A 27,762-nucleotide genomic window follows, 5' to 3' on the forward strand; every position below is an offset into this window, starting at 1 on the left:
ATTATTTATTGAACCACGTTGTCTAAACTTACACTCTCTCTTAATTCTGACATAGTGCAACTTGGAGGCACAAAGAAAGAGAAGGAACTAGAAGAAAATATAGTTAACTTCGATTATAATTATTCTATTTCACTTTTACTACGTCACACCACTTTTGACCAATAAAACTGTACGGAAGGACGTGTTTCAAGAAATCGTGGCTGTTTATCGCTACAATTTTATCACTTTCCTAGCATTTGTTAGTTTTTATCACTTCCCTAGCATTGTTTCTTTGTTTGGCAACATTTCAAAATGCAAATTCTTTTACGGTACTATAAAACATGCTTTGCGATCGTCATTTGTTTCCCGCATGGATTGTCAACTGAAAATGTCGGCTCGGTTCAAACATTTTGGTGAAGCTAACTTTAGTGAAATAGAATTTTAGTAAGTCAATTAATATTTTATTGTATTAGAGTACTTTATTTTTTCTAATCTTTATATACTTTCTTCTCATCGTATAATGGTCAATTAAATCCCACTCGAGTTTTGATTTTCTCTAGATAAATCAAAACCTCTAGAGAGATTATTGTTGATAAACGCTTCTGTAAAACGTTGAAAAGCTTTGTTGATTTTATAGTAACAAAAAGTGTAACCTTATATTATAAAGAAAGAAGTACAAGTTGAAACCTTATGATAGAGGACGAGAATTGGCAGGAGGAAGACAAGAAGAAGATGATGATGATGATGATGATGATGATGATGATGATTGCAACTACTTAATTTTAATCATTATATATTCTAATAGGTGTCTCTTTTAAGTATAAACTGTAAATGAAACATTGTTAATTGATACTTAAATTTGGACGAAACATTTTCTCTATAAAAGAGACATCGAATCGATTATTATTAACTAACGCTACAGAAAATGAATGATATTTTTTCTGCTGCGGAAAACTACCAGAGCCTCAGGAAGTTCCCTTGTGTAAGGGGATCTCGCTTGGGATCTAACATTTTTTTCGCCCAATGGGATAGCGCGCTACAGCAGGTAGAAGCTCGGCCGCGCCGGGAAATCTTAATGGTTTGAAGGTCATCCCCGCCTCAGTATTATATGGTGGAATGTAATAGGAATGCCGTCTCCTGGATACGCAGTTTCTTCCATTCATAACTGCTGTGCTGGCCCACCCAGTAATTGGTAGCACTGTGTGGTGTACAAGTGACTAGCTTTGATCCCAGGCGGATACAAGGAATTGCTTAGTTTCATATAAAGAGAAACTGTAATCACTTTGTAGCCTATAAGAGAATTTCGGTAGAAGATAAAAGTAATATGTTCACAAGCGTTACTGGGCTGCCTGCAGGAGACAGGAAGGTAGAACTATGCTCCTTAATTCGGGAAGTAGAAGACATGTGAACCCCGGGGTCGCTCTGGAAATTTTTGTGAGATGAAAAATCCCGTTTTCAATTAATTTTATAACACCTAATGCGAATGACAAAGATGTAAAATGTTAAATGAGAACTCGATGGTCATGATATATCTTAATCTGTCGACGGACAGACAGATAAACAAATAAACAAAACAGCAAAGGCATAATTGAGCACTAAATCAAAGGAATACCGATGTACAGTACGTTCCAGTTCCTAGGTCCGCATTCTCGGCTCTTTTTTGAAATCATGAGTACAAGAAAACCGCGAAGTGGAGGATTACAGATGAAATTTGGAATGAAGTTGTTGCATCTGTATTAATTAGAAATGTGGAATGGAGTTGTTCTAGCTGATAGTATTAATGAAACTTGTGTCGTTCCACCTATTTAGAAGTTTCCGATAAAGCTACAAAACTGCAGCTCTCGTCGCGATCGCTGTCAAGACCCGTACTGCTGATGATTATTTTATTACCGGCACGTCTATAACTTCGTCCTCGTGCACTGTGCAGTACCGTACTTACTTTCTAGTATTTCCTTGTGTGCGTGTGCAAAATCCACCTAATGTCTTCTTGTAATGTAAAGAATAATTAGCTGACATTTTGCATTGCTTATTTAACCCTGCAATGCTCCCCGGAATGACGCGTCACCCCATATGACTATTTTCTTCTGTAGTTTAGTCTAATAATCTAATAATATCTTGGGCTATTCAACGACAGTAGGGACCATATTCATAGACATTCTTAGCGCGGGCTTCCGGTGGATGATCAGCTAACTAACGTTTTTCGTATTCATGAACCAGTGTTAGCGATATGATATGATATGAATCCTGTACAAGTAATCAGTCGATAGCCGAAGCTAGTTTAGCACGCTCGTAGCGCGGGCTAGCGAAATGTCTATGAATAGCACCCTAAAAGTTTTAATTACCTGTGGTAGAAGGAGGGGGGAGGGGAAAGTCATGGTGTGACATTATACCCCAGGTGGGCAGTAATCATGTCCAAAACAGGGTGAGCAGTCCAGAGTTAAGCCAATAAATGACTTATTCCAAAGTTAGCCCCTCCTCAATGTCTTTGTTCCTGTCTTCATGCAGAAACAACAGTTCCTTCTATTGGAGTGGCAGTACATGGAATTGTACAGTAGCTTTAATCCTATCTGTTATCACACAAACTATTTTCTTCTCATTTCTTTTCTTTTTTGGTCTTTCTCCTTTCTCATCTTAGACCTACTCATACTTCAATAAATAAAATGGCATAGATAGCAGGATGTAAGCTTGTATGGGGTACACGTGACAACATTAATGTACTGAATCACATTATATAAAAATTTTCTCAACTTAGAAGTTAATTTTAGGTGTGAAAAAATGTCATATTTGTTTTTTCCTACTAACACCTGGCTATCTACGCAAGGTCCAGGCTTGTGGTGGCAGTCTCTAGCGCAAGCTTGCCATAACGATCCATTGTATCGTAACAGATAATCAAATAATTTAACGCATATCCAAACACAAAGAGGTTTTGTGATACATTTTACATTGACATATGAGATTAAATTCATTATTCATTTTGTACTGTAAAACGTTCGAATTTAGAGAACTGCTACATTTTTATTTTCGTAAGGAAGGTAGACTGCTATAAAACAAAGGCATTAAAAGTAATTAAATGATCAGAATGTAAGGAATGACTTTATAAGTGATATGGTATTCATTTTTTTCAAACTGTCTCAAGAAATTAAAAGGAATATACATTTAAAAATTGTTGCTATTACAATATATATAAAAAAACAGACGAAGGGAATCGGAGAAAGTGCTCGAAATATCTTTCATCAGCTCGACAGCAGGCCTCCATACGTCGATAATAAGCTCCTCTCATTTGCCCCCCCCTCCCCATTTTTGCGTGAACTCTGATTGTTGCAATGACATCTTTGTTTGGGTATACCTTTAGCGTTAATTTCCACTTGATAAACTAATTTTTTGAGACACCCCCACAAGTAGAAATCTAACGGATATAAAACGGGGGTAGGGAGATCTCGCTGGCTAAACGACACTAATTCCCGGACCAATCCACTGATTCGAAAAATCACGATTTAGACATCGGCGAACTTCTCTATTGACATGAGTAGGTGTCCCGTCACGCATAAACCACATCTCTTTACGTATCCATAGTGGAACTTTGACCAGAAGGTCTGATAGCGTAAAAAGACATTCCACACCTCTTTAGTGTTGCGGGCAACTGAAGTCGACACACTTCTTCCCCGAAGACCCCTGTTCACAGATTGGAAAATCTCTGTTGAAATCTATCCCGATTAATGACGTGTAGTTCCTTTCTGCGTAATAGATGATAAATCAGTTCGGTAACCAAAAATCTTACGAGGAGAAACTGCATAATTTTCACACAGTTCTAAGAACCAGGTGCTCTCCGTGGGTAATCTCCTACTTCTTAGGTAATGTCCACGCAACGTATGATCCACACTCCAGTAAACTAAGCTTCTTGTGCTTACAGTGGGTATCCTGTCAGCAGTTTTATCATAATTTATTCTTGTCGCCGTAGCTCTGCAACATCACGACCCTCGTTCTGAGGACGAAGAGATCCTGTACCACGGAGTCTTTGTTGCGGAGCAACGATCATTAGTCTACTTTGGAGTCCGACGATTTGGGAATCTTCCCCCATAGAGCTCTCTTGTTCACTGTCACGTTTGAAGATTCTCCTGCTGTTGCGTACATTAAAATGATCGGCTAATTCAGCATCAGTGAATCCTTCCATTAAGTTATATGTTGACAAGTGAACTTCCTGCAAAGTTAACAAGTACGTGTGATCGATAGGCGTGCGTATAGTCTAATCTGACAGGCGTTTCGTAGTACGATCATTCATAAAACATCAGACCATAAAATAGAAGACATTTATGGACGAACTATAACGGTAAGAAAAGAAATGCATTTCTTTGCCAATTCCTGTTTCACCACGACTCCATTACGTACTTCAATCATACCGCTGATCTTGAATCATGTCTTTAGTTTAAAAGGATCGTTAATTAGGCGTAGTTATCATTTTCTTACCGCTTTTTCATATTCAAGTAAACAGGGGTAAGCAGAACCCATAAATTTAATAGTTCAACTTTGATATTTAATAACTTGCTGAACTGAAATTAAAATTTGTCTAAAATTTGAACAGTTTACAATCAATACCTTACCTAACTATGGTGAAAAGGAAGCAGAATTACGTTATTAACCCTGCGTTACTATGGTGGTGTTTTTCGAACTCCAGCTCATATGTTGCACCAATTTCTGACTAGAAGATTTACGATGGCAAATTGAGTCTCTGTGTACCTTCAGATTATTTCTTCTAGTGTGTTTTGTCAGTTGAATTTCAACCGCTGAACAATGCAGACGCCTCTTTTTCTTCTAGGGTTTCACATAACCCACCATAGTCTGATGAAAGTTATTTGTTACTTTAAGGATATTAAACTTTTTCATAATCTAAAATATGAGCTTTTTAATAAATTAAACTCACGCCTTTTTTCTATTAATACGGTACTTAAGACAGAAAGTTGCATCAGTATAAGAGCGTCCTTTTCTGAATCCATTCTGTGTTGCAGATTTCTACAAAGAATTTTAGAGTAGATTTTACAGCAGGTACTAAGTAAACTAATGCCTCATAAAATACACGGTGTACGTAAAATAATGTAACAAAATAATGTCAAAATATCTAATAAGTAATAACATTATCAGAATAATAGAATTATGGTTATTGTAAGATGTTAACAAAAGTTGGGAGATTTTATTCATTGGCAATAGTCATTGTTGCTTGAGCCATATGTCCACTTCCCCCCCCCCCCGGTATGTCACATTTTTTTCTGAAAATGGCGAATTTAGAACAGAAAGCTCGTTGTGTAGAATGGCTAATTCAGACTAATTCAACAACACAGGTTGAAAGAAATTATAGGAAAATCTACAATACTCGTCATGTACCTTCTACAGGCGATATTCGGCTATGGTTCCACCTCAAATTGTGCAACTATCAAATATCTTGTTTCAACAAGTTGGGGCGCCCCCTCATTGGTCTCTCCAAGTAAGACACTTTCTTGATGACTTTTCCTGGACGATGGATCGGCAGAGATGGTTCAATTCCTTGGCCTCCGAGGTCGCCAGATTTAACACCAGTAGATTTCTTTATGTGGGGCTACGTAAAGGAAAACTTCTATAGAACACCCGTAGCGAATCTCCTGGTCTTACGTGTAAGAATAAGAAATATCATTTCTACGATCACAACAGTTATGCTTAAAAAAACTTGGAACGAAATTGACTTTGGATTAGACATTGCACGGGCAACCACAGGTGCACATACAGAAAATGCGTAACAAAACCCCCAACATCTGTTAATGTCACAAAGCAAACAATAAAAATATTCCATGTTGAACCCAAACATAATAGACAACATCATAAGGAAGACAAAACAAAAACTCAACAAACACAAAAACACACAAATTACAACACAAACACAAGAACATAAGAAATACATCACACTAACATACGAAAACAAAAACACACACAAGATCGCATCCTCATTCAGAAAACAGAAATACAACATAGCATACAGAACAGAAAACACACTACAAAGACATCTCAACACACAAACAACACAAACAAATAAATACAACCACACAGGAGTATACAAACTCACATGCAATAGTTGCGACAGTTTCTACATTGGACAGACAGGCAGATCATTCCAAACTCGATACAAAGAACACATTAAAGCAATAAGCAGAGGACACAATACATCTACATATGCCGAACACATAACTAATGCTAACCACACATACAATAACATAAATATAGACATGGAAATCCTACACATGCAACCCAAAAACCAAAACCTCAACACACTAGAACAATATGAAATATACAGACACATTAAAACACACCCTGATCAAATTCTTAACACACAGATCAATTTCATAACACATACTATTTGACATCACATTTCAACACTTTTCAACAATCGAACGCACCCACACAACAGGCAGCGAAGTTCAAGATGCCGCCGAGATCTAGTAGGCTCTGAGGATGGTGTGAAGAAGCACCGAAACAGCTGTAAGCCGCACATACTTATACAATTAACACGAGTAAGATCGCCATTTAATCAATTATTAATAAAAATATGTTCATTGGCTTCAAAGTTATTGCTGTGTATTCTTGTTACATTATTATATTATGTGTATTGAACTGAACTACAATAAAAGATGCTAAATGTATTATCAATAATAACATTCAGTTATTAACTCAACTCTGTTACTGTTGTTTCGTGAGCAACAAAATAGAGACATAAAATAAGTAAAAAATACAGTTTTTCCAGCATTTCATTACTTAAAAGGCAAAGCTGAGTTCTGCATTTAAGAGCTTCTGTTTGCATTATAGTGGCATGAGGTATGAGAACACCTGACAGTGGAAACCAGAATTGTATTTGGTCATAGCGGACCTGTCCTGGCTAACAAGTATCAAAGGCATTTGAATGACCGGATACATCAGACTGGAATGTGAAATCGCTTGACAAATTCCTGTCTTTAAATAGCTGGTAAATAGCTCACATTCCTCTTTGTAGAAATTCACATACTGACCTCTTATATTAATTTAACCCCAATATTATGTCCCTGATTAAAAGACCACTCTGAATCCCTACCAAGTCCAATTAGTTACATAATTCTCTGCGTTAAATCCAATTTGGTGTCGCCTTTATTAGAGTTAGTGTTCGGTAATATCAATTTCATAGCTAATGTTATCCATTATATTCATGAGACATCCATCTTTGGCATGTAGGTATTTGTGCTATGTTTTAAGCGTTTCCCTTCTGAATAAATGCCGAATAAGCAACAAATCCTGCTGAAGATGAATTATCCTATTTCGATGGAGAATGATCCTCCGAAAGAACTCATTTATACATATTAAATGATTATGATGATGGTATTGGTATGGCGATAATATTGGATTTTGGTAAAAGTTGTGCTTATTATTATTACTATTATCATTGTTATTATTATTATTATTATTATTATTATTATTATTATTATTATTATTATAAGTAAGAAGAAAGAGTAGATTTAAGAGTCTTTATTAAGGGGTTAGATATAGCTTACAGCAGTAACATTTTTGGAAATATTCAACATTTATTTCCTCCATTACTGTATATTGTACTATAATGAAAATTGGTACGTGTAAAACACTGTCCTTCTGCTATATGAAAAAAATATTTTTACGATTTATTTTTTTTTTATTTATTTATTTTTATTTATTATTATTTTTTTTTTCAAAATTTAGAATGGTGACAGTTCACTGTGCAGTGATGAAGCGTTTCCCCCAGAACTCATAAACTTGGTAACTTTTTCATGTTCTCTCGCTTTTATTTTATTGCTGAAACTCGTGATTACAATGTCATGCTCTTTCAACTACATTCCTTAATAAATATATATATTTTTAAATTTTGTATTAGAAGAAAATACTGATATTTTACCATATTTAAATCAATTTATTTTTTTATCAGACAATCTATCAGAGAAGTGATCTTGCATCATATTGTAGATATGACATGCATAGACTAAAAATATACACAATACATTTCATTATAGAATGTTGGATAGTTTTTGAGTTATGTGAGAAACGCTTCATCACTGCACAGTGAACTGAATTAAAAAAAATGTAAATAATTTTTTTAAATCGTAAAAATATATATTTTTTTTTCACATAGCAAAAGGACAGTGTTTTACACGTACAAAATACAGTAATAGAGGAAAAAATGTTGAATATTTCCAAAATGTTACTGCTGTAAGCTGTACCTAACCCCTCAAACACAAATAATATTTACAACTTTCAGCCATTTTTATTCGCTTTGGAGGCCTGTCTCGCAACAAAGTGAGAGTGGTTGTGGAGTGTTGATGGATTGATCATGGTGATAGTGAGGGAAAACGGGATAACCTGGAGAAAATTCTCTCGCGCCCGGTTTGTCCACCACAAATTCCTTCATGTGAGCCAAATGGGGATAGAACCCGGGTCACCACGGTGGAGGCTTGACCAATCGATCGCGGGCGAGGAGGTGCTGATAGTGGAGATGCTGAATATCTTCACAAAAGAACAAAAACTAAATTAACAGACCAGAGTGTTATCTTAGTGCTCTTTCTAGTAACAAAACATATATTTTACTTTTTTTCCTTAAAGTATCAACAAAAGATTCTGTTTTGTATTTGATCACATCACTTTCGCGTTAATTTCCTCTTCTACATCCAATGTGGTGTGAAAATGACCAGAAAACAATCCCGCTTCTCCCCTCCTCCAGTTTAAAGTTTGTTTGCATACAAAACTATACTTCGTTCCATAATGTCTGACAGGAGAAGCAAACATTGCTGGCAGAGGAAGAGAGAAGTATAATTGCTATTCAACCAATGGCAGAGATCTCATTCCAAGCTTGTCTTGAAATTAGGCGGGGGTAGAACGTTTCATTGGTGAAATATCTTCGTTCCTAAATCATTTCGACCAACTGTAGGCTACATATTATTTATGAAAAATAAGTCATTAGAGATTAATAGTGTTGTCTGTATTCATTTAATACGCTACAAAATGAAATAGGCTATAATAAGTCTGTAGCTTATAAATGAAGAGCACACTATGTCAACATCATCATATCTTTACTTGAATGTAAAACTAGATAACTCTTTTTTGTCCACTAAAGAAAAAAAATACTTATTGCATTACCTGGATTCAACACTGGTTACAAGCCAACGGCGTAGTTCAGTCGGTCCGGAATTGCGCTCGGACACGGGTTCGATTCCCGCTTGGACTGATTAGGCCTACTTCGTTGGGTTTTTCCGAGTTTTCCCAATCGTAAAGCAAATGTCAGGTAATCTATAACATATCCTCGGCCTCATCTCGCTATCACCAATCTCATCGACGCTAAATAATTTCGTAGTTGATACAGCATCGTTAAATAACCAAGCAAAAAAACACGAATAACTTTTCTGTACTTTTCGCAAATGGTTATATCTTCTGTCAGTTAATATTGTTTGATACGATGAAACCCCCAACAAGTTCCAAAAAGAGGAGAAATTTAATAGACAGCAAAATTTTTGCTTTGAACTAGTTTGCCGCTACGAGTTCAGTGATTCTAAAGAGGTATGTGGAGATTTCACTTGCGCTTGGGAATCCCGGAATGTTGGTGGAAAAGGTAGCTTGGGTTTTCAAGTGTATTCTGGAAAACATCTCTATTGTCTCCTTACACTCTCTGGAAAGCCTAGTTCAGTGGTAGATATAACTCGTAACGGAGTGCGAGAAATCATGAAAAATATTTAAAAAATAAATTGAAATACGACAATTTTACCACAATATTATGAATATTATGAAATTTGAAATTTTTGGACGTTAATTGGACATCACTTGTGAAAATCCTTATTTTCATAACGCTAGCAGGAATTGTTTATAATATGAAATTTCATTAGATTAGTTCTTCATATAAAGTATATTATCATCGTTCACGACATCTTGCAGTGAAATAAGACGTAATTATGGTTCCCTAATAATGCTGTGTGCATCGTGCTGGCTCTCGTTACGGTAGTTGGTAGTCACGCACATACGTCCTTTGTGTAAGCTTCAAAATCCACCTCAGAAATGTCAGTACTGCTACTGCTCCGTATCTGGATTTTTCTCTCAACTTGCTTGAAACTAGCCGCATCTACGTTTGGATTCTCGTGAGATGAGGCTGGCACAACGCCGGGTCTACATCTATCTAAAGTCTAAAGGAACACAGGACATAACATTGACAACGACGAACATCACGCCTTAGTCTGGATTCAGTCGCCTTGGCAGCTCAGTTGGCAAAGCGCTGGCTTACCTCGACCGCGGACCAGAGTTGAAATCTCATCAGTGGCTGAGTTGTATTTATGATGGACAATGCGAAGGTTATGAGGAGTTTTCTCGGGGTTTTCACGTTTTCTTCTTGTCATTTCACTAACACTCTTCATAATATTCTTTCTTTATCATCTGTCTCGAAAAATAGCAAATCTCCCGTAACGTCGAATCGGCCGTCCGCCACAATATATTTTCCTCGCGATTTGTCCAAAGATTGGTAGATAATAGTAGTGATGAGTTCTAGATGACTCAGATTTGTATAAAAAGACACGGAAGCCCCCCTCAGGTTCTTGCTTGTCGACGAGGATTTGAAAATTCAACCTTTTTGGGCTCAAGTGCTTAGGAATCCTCAATGTCTCATCCCTTATGCATCTTTAAGACCTTTGCTTTTCACGCAGTATTAACATTGCGCTGCAGTCGATACATATACGAGACAATTTTAGAAATAAGCTTTTAATTTTTGTTATGCCTAACTTATTGTTTTTTTTTTCTTGTCTTCACAGATATTAGTCAAGAGATGGCAATCAATTCGTATGACATCGTGAGCACCCTACAAGCTCTAGGAATGATGAAGTACTGGAAAGGAAAGCATATAATACTCAAGAAACAGGTAAAAAAAAAAAGAAACATATTCAGAGCATTGCAGCAATAGAATGAAATGATCAGTATCGGATACTTCGAGCATGTTATTATATAGTTCGCCTTTCTCTCTCTGAAAAAAAAAAAAAGGAAATAAGGGCTTAGTTTTTTTTTTGTGTTAGTCAAGTTGGAGCTTAAATGTCCATTATTTTGAGATAATATGTTATCCAAAATTCTTTGTTTTATAACATATGAATTGGAGAGCATACATGCTTTCTATTTTCTGTCGAAAACAATTTCATTTAATCCGAATATACAGAGTAGTAGAGAACCTATTATATTAATTCACAGAGGTAATGGATTAAATCAACGAGAACAAGTATTGTCAAATAAGTTTTTTGATACATCCAGTACTTTTGAGAATACGAAATATAACGTGTTGCAACACTGCAGTACTCCTTGAGATCATTGCTTCGCAGTGGGGATGAGTGTAACACCAATCATCCAAGACTGGCGAGAGGAGAATGTAAACAAAACTGTTTCATCTGTTACGTTTGAATCAAATTACTGTATGTATATACGAAACACTTAACATCTTACTTTACATTACTGTGGACTTAATTTATTTTCTAAATTAATCTATTTTTAATTCCTTCATAGATAACAACTTAAACGAAGATTGAGTTACAGAATGTGTATTCGTAATAATGTTATCATGACGCAAATCTGGCTCTCAGGTACAGCTTCCTGTGAAGCTCAGTCTGTAGAGCGTTGGCGCACTCAGCCAAAGATCCCGAGATCGATACTCGGAGCAATTTTTTCCAGTGAAATTATTCAATGTTATTTTGAGTTTACATCAAATATAAAGGAATCTTTCACGGAAATAGCTTTGTTTTATAAGAATGTACATTCTTTACTATCTTGTAATTAAGTAAAAAGCAAAGAAATCAACAGATACTTTGAATGTTTCATGGTATTAAATTTAGAGTTAAAGGGTGCTATGCATAGACATTTCGCTAGCCCGTGCTACGAGCGTGCTAAACTAGCCCCGGCTATCGACTGATTACTTGTACAGGATTCATATCATATCATATCGCTAACACTGGTTTATGAATACGAAAAACGTTAGTTCGCTGATCATCCATTGGAAGCCCGCGCTAAGAATGTCTATGAATATGGCCCAAAGAGATTATAGCGTAATAAATAATGTTAAAAACCAAACAATTTGCGTAATTAATTTATTGAATAGTTTACGTTTTGGTATACTGTAATTTGATGGAAACTTATTTGACGAGATGTTTTTGTTGACATTCTCCTCTCGAAAGTCTTGCGGAGTGGATGACTGGAGTTACACTCAACCCCACTACGGAGCAAATGATCTCAAGGAGAAATACAGCGTTGCAACACGTTACAAAACTTATTCGCATTCACTTGATCTTTTACCTCTGTCAATTAAAATAGGTTCCCTTCCACCCTGTATTTTCGACATCGAGAGAAACATTGCAGAAGACCTATAGGATGGTGACCGTACCTATTCTTTTGTATGACTCAGGATGCTGGCGTTAACCAAAGGACAAGAGAGGAAACTGAAGGGAGCTGAGATAATACTTTTTGAGATCGACAACGAGGTGTTGATTAACAGACGATAAAAGAAATGACGATGTTAGTAAGGAATTAGGACTAATAGAAATAATTAATGATATAATTCAAATATAAAGGGAAACATAGCTTGATCACGTAGTACAATGATATTAACAAGATTCTCAAAACGAATGTTAAACTGCAGACCCTAAAAATATATGACCGCAAGGAAGACTTTCTAAACATTGAATACAATCTCGTAGCCGGAACAGGCTACGAAAGCCTAATCCCTGAAAAAGAAGAAAAATAGTCGAAATCTTACAAAGCTTTCTTTTGTAATAAAACGTGAAAAAAAAAAAAAAACAAAATCATCTCACTCGAGAAGCCATTTTGTTCATATGACGTCACTACAGAACTAGCAAGGGCTGTTTAATCTTTTCTGTACTTGGTATTAAATTCTCACCATTTGATCCATTAGATAAATGTAATTAGTTGTACTGTTAATCTAGTTCTGCTAAAAAAAATGCAATCATAGAAATTTTTCATCTGGTGTATTGAGCAGATTTACAAGAGCACACAATTCAAGTCACATTTTGTGCTTTATAATATACTGTATGCATCACATTCACGTTTTAGCTTAGATATATTCGAAACATTGTCCTTAGCCTATAATTTTCTTCTCCAGTAGGCCTACTGTTTACAATTAGGGAAAAATAATTATATATAGGCTACTATAGCCTTATAATAATAATAATAATAATAATAATAATAATAATAATACTTATAAATGGCTTTTAAGGAAGGCGCAGGTTCATTGCCGCCCTCACATAAGCCCGCCACCGGTCCCTATCCTGTGCAAGATTAATCCACTCTCTATCATAATATCCTACCTCGCTCAAATCCATTTTAATATTATCTTCCCGGCCTCCCAAAAGGTCTCTTTCCCTCCTGTCTTCCAATTAACAATCTATATGTATTTCTGGATTCGCCCATACGTGCTACATGCCCTGCCCATCTCAAACGTCTGGATTTAATGTTCCTAATTATGTCAGGTGAAGAATACAATGCGTGCAGTTCTGCGTTGTGTAACTTTCTCCATTCTCCTGAACTTCATCCCTCTTAGCCCCAAATATTTTCCTAAGAATCTTATTCTCAAACACCCTTAATCTCTGTTCCTCTCTCAAAGTGAAAGTCCAAGTTTCACAACCATACAGAACAACCGGTAATATAACTGTTTTATAAATCCTTTCAGATTTTTTGACAGCTCACTAAATGACAAAAGCTTCTCAACCGAATAATAACAGACATTTCCCATATTTATTCTGCGTTTAATTTCCTCCCGAGTGTCATTTTTATTTGTTACTGTTGCTCCAAGATATTTGAATTTTTCCACCTACTGTTTACAATTAGGGAAAAATAATTTTATATAGCTATAGACTAATATGTAATAATAATAATAATAATAATAATAATAATAATAATAATAATAATAATAATAATAATAACATTTATTTTAGAAAAGTCCATACTAGCATTTTCGTTGTGAGCTTGGAGTCATGAATTTCGGCCGACACGAATTAGCAGTATTCCTTTACGAAAGAAATCATCATGCACGTGCCACGACTTCGCAATAATAGTTTATGTGTCGACTTGCCATATAACGCTGCGTATCACCGATAGTTAGCAAGCTGAGTAACCGGAGTCCACGAGCGACTTATCCGAAAGCCGAGTCGCCGCATTGCGATTTCTTTATACTTTAGTCATATTCATCCAATAGATGAAACCGAAATTATCGGAGGAAACATGCCCCCCACAGCAGTGTCCCTTCCTATATCACAGTATCTGCTAGAATCGAACTGCAGTCTCTTTGGATAGAAACCTTTAAAAGAGAGCTGTAACTGCGCCTGTTGGAACTGTAAGCTAGAGATATTTACGAAAGTTTGAATCAACATGTTTTGAAATGTTACGATGTTACAACATTGTAATAAAAGATGAACTGGTTGTGATGTTTTCAGAACAGACATACTCACAGAGAAGTAAGTTACGTAATATTTCAAGTTTACTTCGTTCGGAAAAGTCAGCTTTAAAACTATATCCGCTTTCACATGCATTCGCAGAAAACAATATTAGTACGCCAGAACGCACGCAATAATTTTTGTTTCATGTTCTCAGTATTGCAGTTTTATGGTTCACAAAACTTTTTATGGTAGGTCAGTGATGCTAAATATCTATAGCAGTATATGATGTTTATGTCTGGTCCATTTGAGGGTTGTTTAAAGGGGCATAAAACCCCCTTCTCCGAATTGTTTCCATTCATAGAAGGGAAGAGAAACAAGAGAATTGTGTAGTATTAGAAGAGAGAGAATGTTTGTAATATTAGCAAAAAGGAACCGAAAAAAGAACAGAGAGACATATCAGAACCACTACCGACTTTGCTCATCCAGTGTTCATAATATAAAACACATATGAGGACGAATATACTGGGAGATTTTTACTTTTTGCAGGGAATGTAGGATCATTGTAAAAAATAGTAATATAATGTTACACAGGGTTCGTAGAAAAGAGTATGCTACTTGCTGTTATTTTCGACTCCAAACGCGCTTCAAGTATTCCTATCAACTTATTTCATTTTATATCAAAATATTTCTCCTTTTTGAAGTAGACGAAATTAGGATCTTCGTTAATTCTTCGATGTTGTTCATCACGTATTTTCTATTTTATGGGCTTCAGTGGACACCTTTTTGCTTTCTCGTTTATTTTATGTGAAGATTTTAGAAAGTATTGTAATATTATAAAAAACACTTAAAAATAAATATTTCATAAATAAATGTAAACCAGGAAATAAACAAACGCTAGGCAAGCTTGAAACTTAAACAGTCTCATAATCCTGAACAGGGTGACACGTGAAACATGACAAAAAAAAATCCCTCAGGCACATGTAACCAAAATTGATAATAAATTTAGTACTACTCAAAATATTAATATCGGTGTCCCACAGGGAACTGTCCTCGGTCAAATTATGTTTTAATATAATATATTAATGATTTATTGGCAATTAGTTAAAAAAATTCAATGCAGAGTTATTTTCGTATGCGGATGACATGGTTGTTATTTTTGCAGATAAAACTTGAGATGATACCTACTTTAATGCAAATAATGGCATCACATTGTTTAAAAATTTGTTCGAATCCAACCTACTTGCCTTAAATAATTCTAAAACTATGGTTGTACCATTTTCGTTAACATCTGTTGGTATGAAATCTCCTGATTCGCTCTTGTATTTAAAAATTCATACATCCGGTTGTTCTTCTAATAGTTGTAACTGTCCTATTCTAAATGAATCTCCTCAAACTAAGTAGATCTATTTCGGTATAATAATCGACCAACATTTACGTTCAGATAAACATGTTCTTTTTCTGTGCAATAGATTAAGAAAAATTATTCACTACCGTATGTTGTCAAGCTACGAAATTACTTGACTGTCCATACTTTACGACTGATTTACCTCGCATTAGTACAAGCTATATTACAATATGGCATTATAGGATGGGGTAGTGCTTATAGTACCTCCCTCATGCCAATAATTCTGCTACAGAAAAGAATGATAAAAATATGTCTTAATAAACCTCTTGATTATCCTTCAGAACTGTTGTATTCAGAATTTAAAGTATTTGACATCCATCAAATTTGTAACAATGTGTTACATAAAAACCGAAATATATTTAATTTATATTCACATAAATATAAAACCAAAAGATCAGACAACATATGCTTAACAGAACCTAAATGCCCTGTAGCATATAATCACAGTAGCAACTTCGGTACAAGGCCTTATAACAAGATAATAGCTAAATTCCAAAACATACAATTTGCTAATGCTCCTCATTTTAAAAAATCACTAAAAATGCCGTTTAGAGAGAAAATTTCAAGTTCAATTATTGTGATGTCTGTGTTTTTTCTTCTTCTTTTCTTTATTATTATTATTATTATTATATTTTTTTTTTTACTTTTTACTCTGTTATTTAATAAAATGTATTAACATTATGTGGAATTCCCTCTGAGCACGAGTATGTAACTTACTCTTTCTGGGGGTGCTAATGTTTTTTATATAAAAGAGCATTATGTCTCTTTGTTCTGACAATATATTATTATTATTATTATTATTATTATTATTATTATTATTATTATTATTATTATTTGCATAAATATATATAATTCAGAAAATTATTTCTTGGGAATGTTGTCAATTTGTAACGAAGTGGTCGTCACCATACCACCACCAACTTCTTGCACTACATTCATCGGTCTGTTTCTCTTCAAATCAGATTGGCCGTTGTCACCTGAATGCAAGTCTACCTCTAAATTTGGAAGATTATGGATTTCACAATCGTCTGTTAGGGTGTAGGCCTAATATCTTCGACGTTTCGGAAGTAGGCTTAGGCCTAATTACAAGTTCCATTCTCAGGGTTAAAAACCATGATATCCCAGCCCATTCATCGTAAAAGCCAAAAATCATATTCTACTTCCTTGCCCCTTAAGTGTAGGCCTACATGTATCTCTGTATCTCGTTTGTGGTATATGAATTTCTTTTCTTTTTTTTCCTCGCACATACAATGGTGGAAATCAGTATAAAGGCACTTGAGTTTTGCAGTATAACACGTACGTATTTATTCATATATCCCATTTCTGATAACTCTGCTGTAGTTTACTTAGGGATATCACATTGCACTAATGTTCCCACACTTCATGTGAAAACATTGGATAGAAACAAAAATAACGCTGTTGTGGGGATGGAAATTGGTATAAATGATGCACTTGTGGTGCCACATCAGACGGGCACTAATGTAAAACTCGGTGTAAACAAATCACTGCATTGTATTGGAGAGACTCGCTACAATGCCACGTGGAAAGCGTCTATGAAATGAAGAAAAAGCAAGCATTATGCTTACAAAGAGTTGAAGCTCTTCAATCCGCAAATCGCGAAGAAATTACGACGTTCAAGTTGTGTTATTGGTAATTTTGTGAAATTGGGCACACAGTATGGACAAAATGGGAGGTATTGTCGGACAAGGAAGCTGTCCTAGCGCACTAAACGACTTATCCTGCGCACAGCAAAGGTAAAAAACATGTTTGCTTCTCAAATAGTTACTGATTTGAAGTTACCGGTCACTGCCAGACGTGACAAATTTTGGCAGAAAACTATAACCTAGTCTTTAAGAAACAATTTAGTAAACCACCTCTAAAAGATGACCATAAGAAGGCCAGAATGTCTTTTGCTGAAGAACACATGTCCTGGACCTCAGAGTGGGGTCAAGTGATATTTAGCGACGAGAAGAAATTTAATTTGGATGGACCAGATGGATTTCATATTACTGGTACGACCTCCGTACAGAGGACCAAGTTCGAATGAGTAGAAATTTTGGTGACGGAAGTGTGATGATCTGGGCAGCATTCTGTGCTCAAGGTACCTCAGACTTGGCATGGGTGCACACCAGAATGAATTCTGACACCTACGCAGAAATGTTGGAAATGCTGGTTTGGATGTATGAAGAATTTGGTGACAAGCTGATTTTTCAGCAAAATAATGCTGCAATTCATGTCTCTGCCAAATCTATGAGGTGGTTTCTCGAGAAAGGAATAACACTTCTGAACTGGCCATCAACAAGTCCAGATTTAAATACCATAGAAAACCTATGGAGAATCATAGCAAGCGTGTGTATCACAACGGGAGACAGTTTGAGACTGTGGCTCAACTAAAGAATGCGATTCGTGCAGAGTGGGCTTCAATTTTTGTGGACGAATTAAACAGACTTGTTAAATAAATGATAAAAAGAATTTTTCATGTTATTAAGAAAAATGGTGGTTTAATCAAGTGCTAGAACTCTGTTGTAATGTGTTTTGTTATTGTTTCTTTATTTTATTATCTACAATAGAAAGATGCCTTTATATTAATTTCCTCCCTTAAGACAGTGGGTTTTCACTCTTCAGGTACTATGTGTAAAGCAAAATCATAAATTGAGTTTGGTATTTTTTCTTTATAAGTTGTTAGTAAATATCTGTCAAGGACAAGCAGAAGTGTAAAACAAATCAACATAATAAACGTAATTGCCACAAAACTCATACCGATACTGCCTTTATATTAATTTCCTCCACTATAGCAATGTTATTTATCCTAATGTTAAAATTGACGGCATACAGATTTTTTACGGTAAAATATTATTATCAGCCCAGCCGTAGCTTAGACAACTGTTACACATATATATATATATATATATATATATATATATATATATGAATTGTGGAGTAGTCTTGTTTGCTCGTTCTTCCGCCCCACCTCTTCCTCTTGTATTCTACAAGGTTACGTTCTCTGTTAAGACTTCTCTCCTAAAATTTTTAAGTCCATGCAGAAAGACGAGGAGTCTCAGAGTGAGACAAGTGTCCTTCTGCCTTGGAGCTTCCATAGCTATTTCAGTCAGCTCCATCGTCCGTTGTAAGGAGATGTGAATCGTGTGTGTCTTACTGATTTTTCTGTCTTAACCTTCCCATTCTGATTGATTAATTCTTGCTTGTTTCTTTCTCTCCCTTCTGCATGAAATGATGTTCCATGTAACTTCCTTGACTTAGACGTTCTAAAAATGAAACTAGAAATCGGATTACCACGTTGGAGACTCCAGACGAAATCCCATCAAGTCAAAGTCGAATTTTTATTAATTCACACGTATTGAAGCAGGGGTTTTTTTTCGTTACTCCTACTTGCCTTATAACTTTGTGCTTTCTTCATAGTTTACGATTTTATCATTATTACAAATGCATTAGCAATGGGCTACTACCGTAACATCACCTATTATCTTTCCCAAGAAATAAAATAACTAGAGCTCGAATTTCTATGACCTCTGGAAATACAGTATACATGCTCTTATACCCGAAAAAAAAATGACATAAAAACTTGAAAATATGACACAGAACATATTAAATATTTCCCAAAAATGAGTTAGAACACTTTTTATTCATCATTCTACAGATTTGTTTTTTGAATATGAACTCCTTGTATTGGCCACAGCAGGCTGTTCAACTTATAAAAATAGATGGGGGGAGGAAAAGAGGAGTGAAAAATGTTCGACTGTCCTCGCGTAACGTCTTTTATAACTATGTAAACAGAGTTACCGACTATTATGAATTACTACCTGGCAACAACGAGAATCTTTTTGGCATAAGCGTCACATGTTTGGGAAGTGTGGAGGGGGTGAAGTCGGGACCGACCAGTTACATTCAAACTTCATTTGACCAAAAAATATTTGTAAAAAAAAAAAAAGGAAACCCAAAATAAATAACCAAACAAACAAAATCTCTCGTCATGAGACAGTGGACACAAAATGTGTGAATAATACCTGGGAGAACTTATAAAACGATTACTTGTAATATGACCAAAACTGTGCTTTTATACGATTTTTTTGGGTCAAATAAGACTTTATGCTAAAATATGCATGTATATGACCAATAAAATCCTTTTTATCGTGTTCAGAAAAGCTGTAAATGTGTTTAAATTTGGTAAAAAGAGATTAAGATGGAAATATGACATCATAGAAATCCGAGCCCTAAAAATAATAATGGGAATCCCATGAGCTGGCATCAATGTCTAGTATTCGGCTATGATATCATACAAGCAAAATAGAAGGGGAAAGATATGAACATATCGTCATCGCATGTAGTACGTAGTATTCATAGTTTAAAAGGAACCGTTTCCCTACTGTCCTTTCTTATTTTTGCATTAAGTGACAGTCCAGTGCAACCTCCTTGATTTAAGTATCCTAACAATGGAAGAGAAAGAATATGAACGCCGAAGTTGCTAGTTGCGTAACTTTCTTCACCCTCCCTCACCCCAAACCCCCCACTCAATTCAGCTCTCTTAGGTAAAATATTTTCCTTGGCCGTTGTGTTCAAATGCATGCAAATTGCAGCCCTCCAACCCTTAGAGGCCGGGCCATGTTTCACAGCCGCATAAAACAAAGGCAGGCTAATTGTTTTAGTGTTCCGAGAAGCGGGTGAGATGATAACAGTTCTTAAATTGAATAAAAACAAGCTTTTCTTGTGATACATTTTAATGAGAACGCGGAAACCAAATTTAATAAAAATTCGTTCATTTAGAACGTCGCATTACAGATGGTTACAAGGACGTTTTTGAGGAAGATATCCCAGAAAAGAGGAATTATTTTAACGAAACACATGTGCCTGTGAAATTAGTTTACAACTGTACGAGGCAGGCAGAGGATACAAAACAGAACTATACCTAACCCGCCATTGAACTATACGAGTGTTCATGAATCAATAGACCTACACATGCTTTCGACTTTCGATATTCATTCTTGGCATTGTTTATACTTGCTGATTTAAAGTCCCGCTATTTTATTTCTGTCCAATTGTTACAGGTCGTATCTTTTCTATAGAACAGTCAAAATCACAGCCATCTTAAATTCACATCTTTTTCGTCAGAGTGGTTGATGCCCACAGTTTATGTAGCGGTAGAAATTCAATCTTTCCTTGTCACTTTTTGAAGTTTGTTATTTAGATTAAGTTTATAATTTAAGTTAAGCTTCAACTAAAGTTATTGCAATTAGATACTTCTTAGATTTTTTTCTCCCGTTTTTAATAATTTTAGACCGAATGTTACTCTTGTCCTTCAAGCGCCATAGTCTTTGTTTACTTTGTCGAAAATTTTAGCTTATATTACTGTATCAGGTTATCTGTCTTAATTTATGTTTCTCCTTGCAAATCGTTCTCTCTTTCGCTAAATATCGTTTGACTGAAAACAATTTTCATGTAGAATACGCCTTTCTCCTTACTAGGTAGCTGTAGGGAATTGACTGTCATAAAAATTCAACCCCCGCCCTTCTTTTCCTTGTTCTTCCATTTATCTTGTCCGTATCGTTCACTTATTCTTCCTTTATTCTCCTTGTTCTGATCTTCCTTTGTTCTCATTGTTCTTTTCCCCTTCTTCTCATTCCATTTTCATGTTCTCTTCGTCTCCGCCTTCTTCTCGTCTTCGCTTTGTTCTGTTTACATTCCCCTTGTTCTCCTTGTCTTCCCATTGTGTTTGTATTCTCCTCGTTTCGTTTCTCGTATACCCACACGTAATGATATGCAGCATAGTAAAGGGACGCACCTGTTGATTTCTTTTCCAATTCTGTGTTGTTTAATTAAAATTAATAATTTCTTAGCCTTATAACCGCAGAATTATTAATACATAGGCTACCCAAACCGAATAAAACAAACAATAAATGACATCCTTATGTTACACTCTCATTAGTAATTTCTGTTATACTCTACCTTCCTGTTCGAGTGCTATTGCTTATTTTAGCATTTGTGCATAAACTTTACATTACCGCAATTGTCTGCAATATTTGCTTTTTCTAGGATCTCTCTCAGCTTTTCTCGAAGAACTCTTCAAAGACTATCTCTTAATCCAGGAATAAAACTTGTGTTGGGAGGTCGCATTCTCTCATAATAATAATAATAATAATAATAATAATAATAATAATAATAATAATAATAATAATCTTTTTATACTCCTGCGTCTCTATTAATTATATACTTTACTTTTGCTCGATTCAAACTTGAATATGCATCTGTAGCCTAGAATTCCATTACTTCAACTGATTCGGTGAAATTGGAAAATATTCAAAGAAAATTTATTTTCTTATGTGCTTTTCAATTTATACACAATTCCTCTGACTTTATTTATAAGAATACCTGTAAATATTTTAACTGTTGTAGCCTTTATTCTAGACGTCAAAATCTTGATTATCAATTTTTTTGCAAAGTTATCAAGGGTGGTATTGATTGTGAGCCTATCATAAAAAATATCAGCCTTCGTATTCCTACAAAGAGTTTAAGATTCCAAAACATTTTTTACACCAAAAATTCAAAATCTCTTTCTCCAGTCTGTAGATGCATAAAATATGCCAATTTGCATGGGCACAATTTAGATCCTTTTATAGTTTAGTTTCGTTTATTAGTATGTAATGTTCTTGTTCTCAATTTTATTTATGTATGTTTTTGTTGGTTTAAGATATTATTTTATTTATTCTCGCACTTTTGTATCTTCTGTTTGTGTATTGTGCTGAACTATAATTGACCTCTGGCTGTTGTTCAGCACACAAATATAAATAAATAAATTTATTATTATTCGGATTTATATAGGTAAAAGCCCACTTTCCGACGCCAAATGCTATAGATGCTTATCTTCAGATAAATATTCTTCAATGTTTCTAACTTTCATAGGTGTTTTCAGTTGAAATTATCAAGAAAACTGAAGTCTTCCCCTTCTTCTCTTCCCTTGAGCTATCCACTGGTATAATTCGATGAAGCTTAGAAAAAGGGAGATAAGACATAAAAATGACTTTTGAGTTAAACGAAAATTAAACATCGAATCCTTATTGCAAATAATTTTCTACATAAATAAAACACATCAAATGCTAGACATCTTTTGTTTCTTGCCCATCTATTTGTAGAATTTAACTCGTGTGTTCCCCTGGGGAACAAAATTCCATTTGCACAAAAAAATGACTTGACCCCCTTTACCCGAACACCATCGAATTTCTTTGGCCATCGGTGTTCTTCCATTTTGAGATGATATCCAAGCATTTCAGTTGCCTTTTTTCTAATGCGGTCTAATATTGACTCATCAGTATGTAATTTATTACGGATAGTTGTATTCGGAATTTTCTTTAATCTTGATATCCTAGCCGATCTTCTCAAATAATCCATTTTCAAAGCCTGGCGTTTTTTTATCTTCCTTTTTCAATACCCAAACTTCACTTACGTAGCAAGTTATGGATTCAACTGTTGCCTTTCCTAAACGTTTCGTAATTTCAGGGGAGATTTGTTTGCTCCATCATACAGAATTTAAGCATCCTAATATCTGTCTTCCTTCACGAATTTTATTCACAATTTTTTTAGAATTTATTCCTTAGTTATTTACCAGTACTATTAAATAAGTAAATTGCTCTACTTGTTTTATTCTAAGTTATTTTCTAAAATTATTTTGAATTTCTGATCTATCCTAATTGCAATATATTCAGTTTTGCTGAAATTTATTAAAAACCCCATTCTTGATATGCTCTGTTTCGTCTTAACATAAATTACATATCCTCTGAGCTTAATAACTATATTTATACAGAATTTAACTATATGTGTGCATATACTTGTAGTCATTTTATATATATTGTTAATTCGTTTAAGTTAATGTATCAGATGCCCATTTGATTGTATTTCGTTTTGTCAGTCTACCTATCTCTTTTCTCTTTTTCGTTTATTTTTAAATATTCTTTCATTTTGTTTCTGTTCATATTCTTCAATTTCTTGTTGTTTTTTTTATTTCTTTTTCTAACAATCTAACTATATGGGCTCTCGGCATAACTACAGCGTTGATAATTTCGTGCTGTAGTTCATCTCGACCTATTTCAGGCATAGTATGTAAGAAAGAAAATGAGAACCTCTTCTGTTCTTTTCGCAGGACGTGATTGACGAGTATGTGGAACGCATGAAGCGAAGAGGATCCATGTACAAGGAAATCGACCCTACTTACCTGAAGTGGACTCCATTTGTGGCCCCAGCGCCTACGGGGCCCACCTGATACAAGGAGAACGCCGTAGATGCCTCTCGTGAAGAAGGAAAGAACCAGGGACTCTAAGAGAAATACTTCTTCACTCACGAGTGCGTTGTGATGGGCTAATATCAAATGCTGACACTTCGAAATTTGGTGAATCAGGAGTCAAATCAATGCAAGAACCGATCAAGTGCTTTTTGTTTTTTGAAAAGTCTACAAACTGGAATATCTTCCAAAGTCATTGTAATTTATACATATGAAATCACGTTGTTATGACTTGTAATGATCAATGAGATTTACGTACGTTAGATTTTTGAAACTAAAAATGCTCTGTATGATTTTGTAATATGATCATGTAAAATTAAATGAAGTTTAATGAAAAATTGTTTAAAATATGTAAAAAGTTGTATCTACTGTAATTGTATTACTATTTAGTAAACATTTGTAAACAAGGTTAATAATGAGAAATTGAAAGTAGAAGAAGTTAAAAATGATATTTTGTAATTCTGAAAAACTTGTTTGTTGTATTTAAACCAGAATTGATTAATAAAGCTCAACTTGATTAAGATATCTTATCAGCTATCACAGGGAGCGGATGTTGATGACATAAAAATCTACTTAAAATGATCATTAACATGCCCGTAAACTAATGGAAAAATAACATAAAATTAAAAGAAAATGATATTTAAATATTATTCACCGTACTCGCACCACAACTTCTTAAAAATTAGTCACCTTGTTTCAGTGACTGCCCTGCAAATCTCGGAGAGAGGAGGCAACTTCCTGGAATTTGGCTAAGATAAAGGAAAAGAACATGCACACAAAATGAAGGTTTGAAGGGAAAACTACAGATTTTAATGAGGGTTTGCAACGTGTTTCAATCAGAGGTGGTCCATGTCAGTGCCTTCATTCTCTGTCTCCTCCTCCTTCCGCGCTTCACTTTTGTTACCAGATCTTCCAGATGAGGGAGTGTGAATTGTGGGCGCAGCGTGCATTCTTGCAATCTTTGTGTTAAAAATACTGTTACTACAGTAGACATCCCTTTCGAACCATGTTGAGGACACAAAGTCCTGTCCAGGGTATGGTGAAAGTTCCCCCTTCCAAACATAAATTCTAAAGACATCCTCGCACCAACAAAAGAACAGTAGCGGTCAAAGTCCTCACTTAAACTAAGCTGCTGTCAAGCATTTTATATTACTTCCGTTGTATGAAGTGAAGTCTTCAGTGGAATGAGGGATGAACTTTAGAGTCTGTTCCAAACTATAAAACTCAAATTTCACTGTTATTCACTTATTCAGTAGGTAATTATTACTGAGCTATTTGGTTAGAAAATGATTTAACAGACCTATCTGTAAAGAAGAAAGTAAAATGCATTCCAAAAGTTCTTCGAAGTGTTAAAAATGACCAACAAATGCCGAAAAAAAAATTAAAAATGACCTATTAGTTAAAAAACATAAAAAATGCAATATAAGAAATTGCTTTTTTACGTTGATATTAACATAGAAAGTATGTTTATATTAATAGGCATCGTCGTAATGTGAAAAATAAGATGACTTTTCATCAACATCCGCCCCTTATCACAATTCCTCAACCAAATATCGTCTAAATAATAGTTACAGAAATGATAGACTACGTTAATTTATTGGTGAACAATGGAAAAGATCCAAAACAAAACAGAACTTCCCACTGATAAATCATAATTGCTTCCTCTTTTCAAGCATACGTGAGATGTTTTATGTACAGTTTCAGAAAGAAAATGATCCGCCTAAATTTTCCACATTAAATGCATTACGCACGCTCAGTGCTACAAAGCAGTAGTACACACGAGATCGTTTTGGCAGTTATTCAAATTCATTTTACGTCGATTGTTGTCGTAACCCGAAAGGCATTTGAAAAGATGCGATGAATATTGATCTGTTCTTAATAGTAAATGAATATTTAAAATTTTGCAGTAAAATACAATGGTGGTAAACGAAATTAAGCTGCGTAATTAATTTAAAAAAAAAAAAACTCTTTTCTCAACAGTATCCGAACCCTGAACTTTGTAGTCTGCGAGCAAGTACGCTAGCACAGAGCTCTTAGTATGCTTGCGGTGAATTGTCATAATGGAAGTTGTCGTATGTATCACATTTGTTTAATAATAACTTTTAGGCACTAATTGTATCTTATTTTCGGGTAAATTTCATGCTTTTACATTAGTTGTGAACATCGCCAGCTCGAAAGCATTCATGCATCCGATGGCTGCTTACACTGCCAGCTCATTCAATAGTCAAATATATGAATAGAAAAAAATTATCGCTAGATGGCAGCTTATTGAATCGCTTGTGGATATAGGCCCTATGCTTTATATGTGATTAAAATATTACTTTGTTTTGCAACTCTAATAGCTGCTTCTTCCTCTTCGCTAATCCATTATATTCTTTGCCCTTGAAAGAACAAGAAAACCGCATTTTTTTTTTCTATGTGGATCTTCCTTGTATTACTAACAGAGTAGAGGTTTCACGAATTTATCCACAAGAGTTTCTGGCACAAGTTTTTGATGGTTATTATTCCTAACACACTTCAGTATGTCACGTTGGCACAAATAGATAGAACTTTTTTTTTTCATAGTTTGGAGTAGACGTACGGATGAACATGGTATATTATTTTGGTGCTGCCACCTACCATTTCAGCGAAATCATAGTTAGAATGGTCTTATGAGCAGCCAGTATAAGCAGCTAGCGGATATCGGATGCGTTCAAACAGGCGATGATTGTGAAATACCTTCCCATAATAATATTTAAATAATACTGGGTTGAAAACCGTTGTTACATCATTGTGGTGTGAATCGTGCTTTGTCAGGAGCTTCAAGAGTCGGGCCATTTTTTGTTTTTTGGACTGTACAAAACTATTATAAGGCAAGTTTCTCTTGTCACTCATTTACACCATTGCTTTTCATCCACGTTATCTTCTAATAGTCTCTGCAGTTTAGAGGGAATCTTAAATAACGAACATCGGAACTTGGAACATACAGTTTCTAGAATATGTTACATCGCCACAAACATAATTCTTTCAAAGCTTGGGTCAAAAACCTGCTCTGAGATTAAATAGCCTATATCATTTTACATAATTTTTGTGTCGTTCTAGGTCTCTCCAAGTGGTATTTAATGGAGAACATCGAATGAATAAACAAATTAATGTTTAGAGTTAGGTAGAGAGAGAAATTACAAATAAAAGGGCACATTTAATCCTCAAATTTTTCCAACGTTTTTTTGGGCCTGATTAAAGTAGCTTCATGAGCTCCAAGCCAATATACAGCCATCTTATATCGCGATTCAGCATTCCATTGATGAGAATGAATTATTAATTTCGAGAAGAGGCTGGAGATAAGACTAAGACTAATTCATTAGAACATATAGACAGTGTGAGGAAATAGTTATTTATGAGACAAGTCCGTAAAGATTCTCTCTTTGGCACGAGTGTAAAGTTTGTGTAACGAGGTTTCATACAATGTTGTTTTACGATAGCACAAATTTAAATTAAATAAATGGAGAGGTTATAAGATCATAATGTCATGACCGTCGAAACTCTGAACCATTAAGTAAGTATCCATGGAATAGCAGCCTTTTTATTCATGTTCACGATTTCATGGCCGTCTAAACCGGCCATATAATCAACAAAACGCTTAGGATCAGTTGAATGATAAATCTTGTTACAATGAGTACTATATATAACTTCAA

General features: G+C 35.0%; 1 protein-coding gene across 1 annotated transcript in view; it reads left to right on the forward strand.

Moving 5' to 3' along the window:
• Positions 1-24,609, forward strand: part of chm (lysine acetyltransferase chameau) — an 853,038-nt gene extending 828,429 nt beyond the window's left edge. The window contains exons 10-11 of the mRNA XM_069848009.1: positions 10,782-10,888; positions 23,951-24,609. Coding sequence (XP_069704110.1) covers positions 10,782-10,888; positions 23,951-24,070 — 227 coding nt within the window. The 3' untranslated portion in view covers positions 24,071-24,609. The remainder of the gene's footprint in view (positions 1-10,781; positions 10,889-23,950) is intronic.
• The last annotated feature ends 3,153 nt before the right edge of the window (positions 24,610-27,762 follow it).

This window comes from Periplaneta americana, chromosome 15, assembly GCF_040183065.1.
Source record: "Periplaneta americana isolate PAMFEO1 chromosome 15, P.americana_PAMFEO1_priV1, whole genome shotgun sequence".
Classification (NCBI taxonomy): Eukaryota; Metazoa; Arthropoda; class Insecta; order Blattodea; family Blattidae; genus Periplaneta; species Periplaneta americana.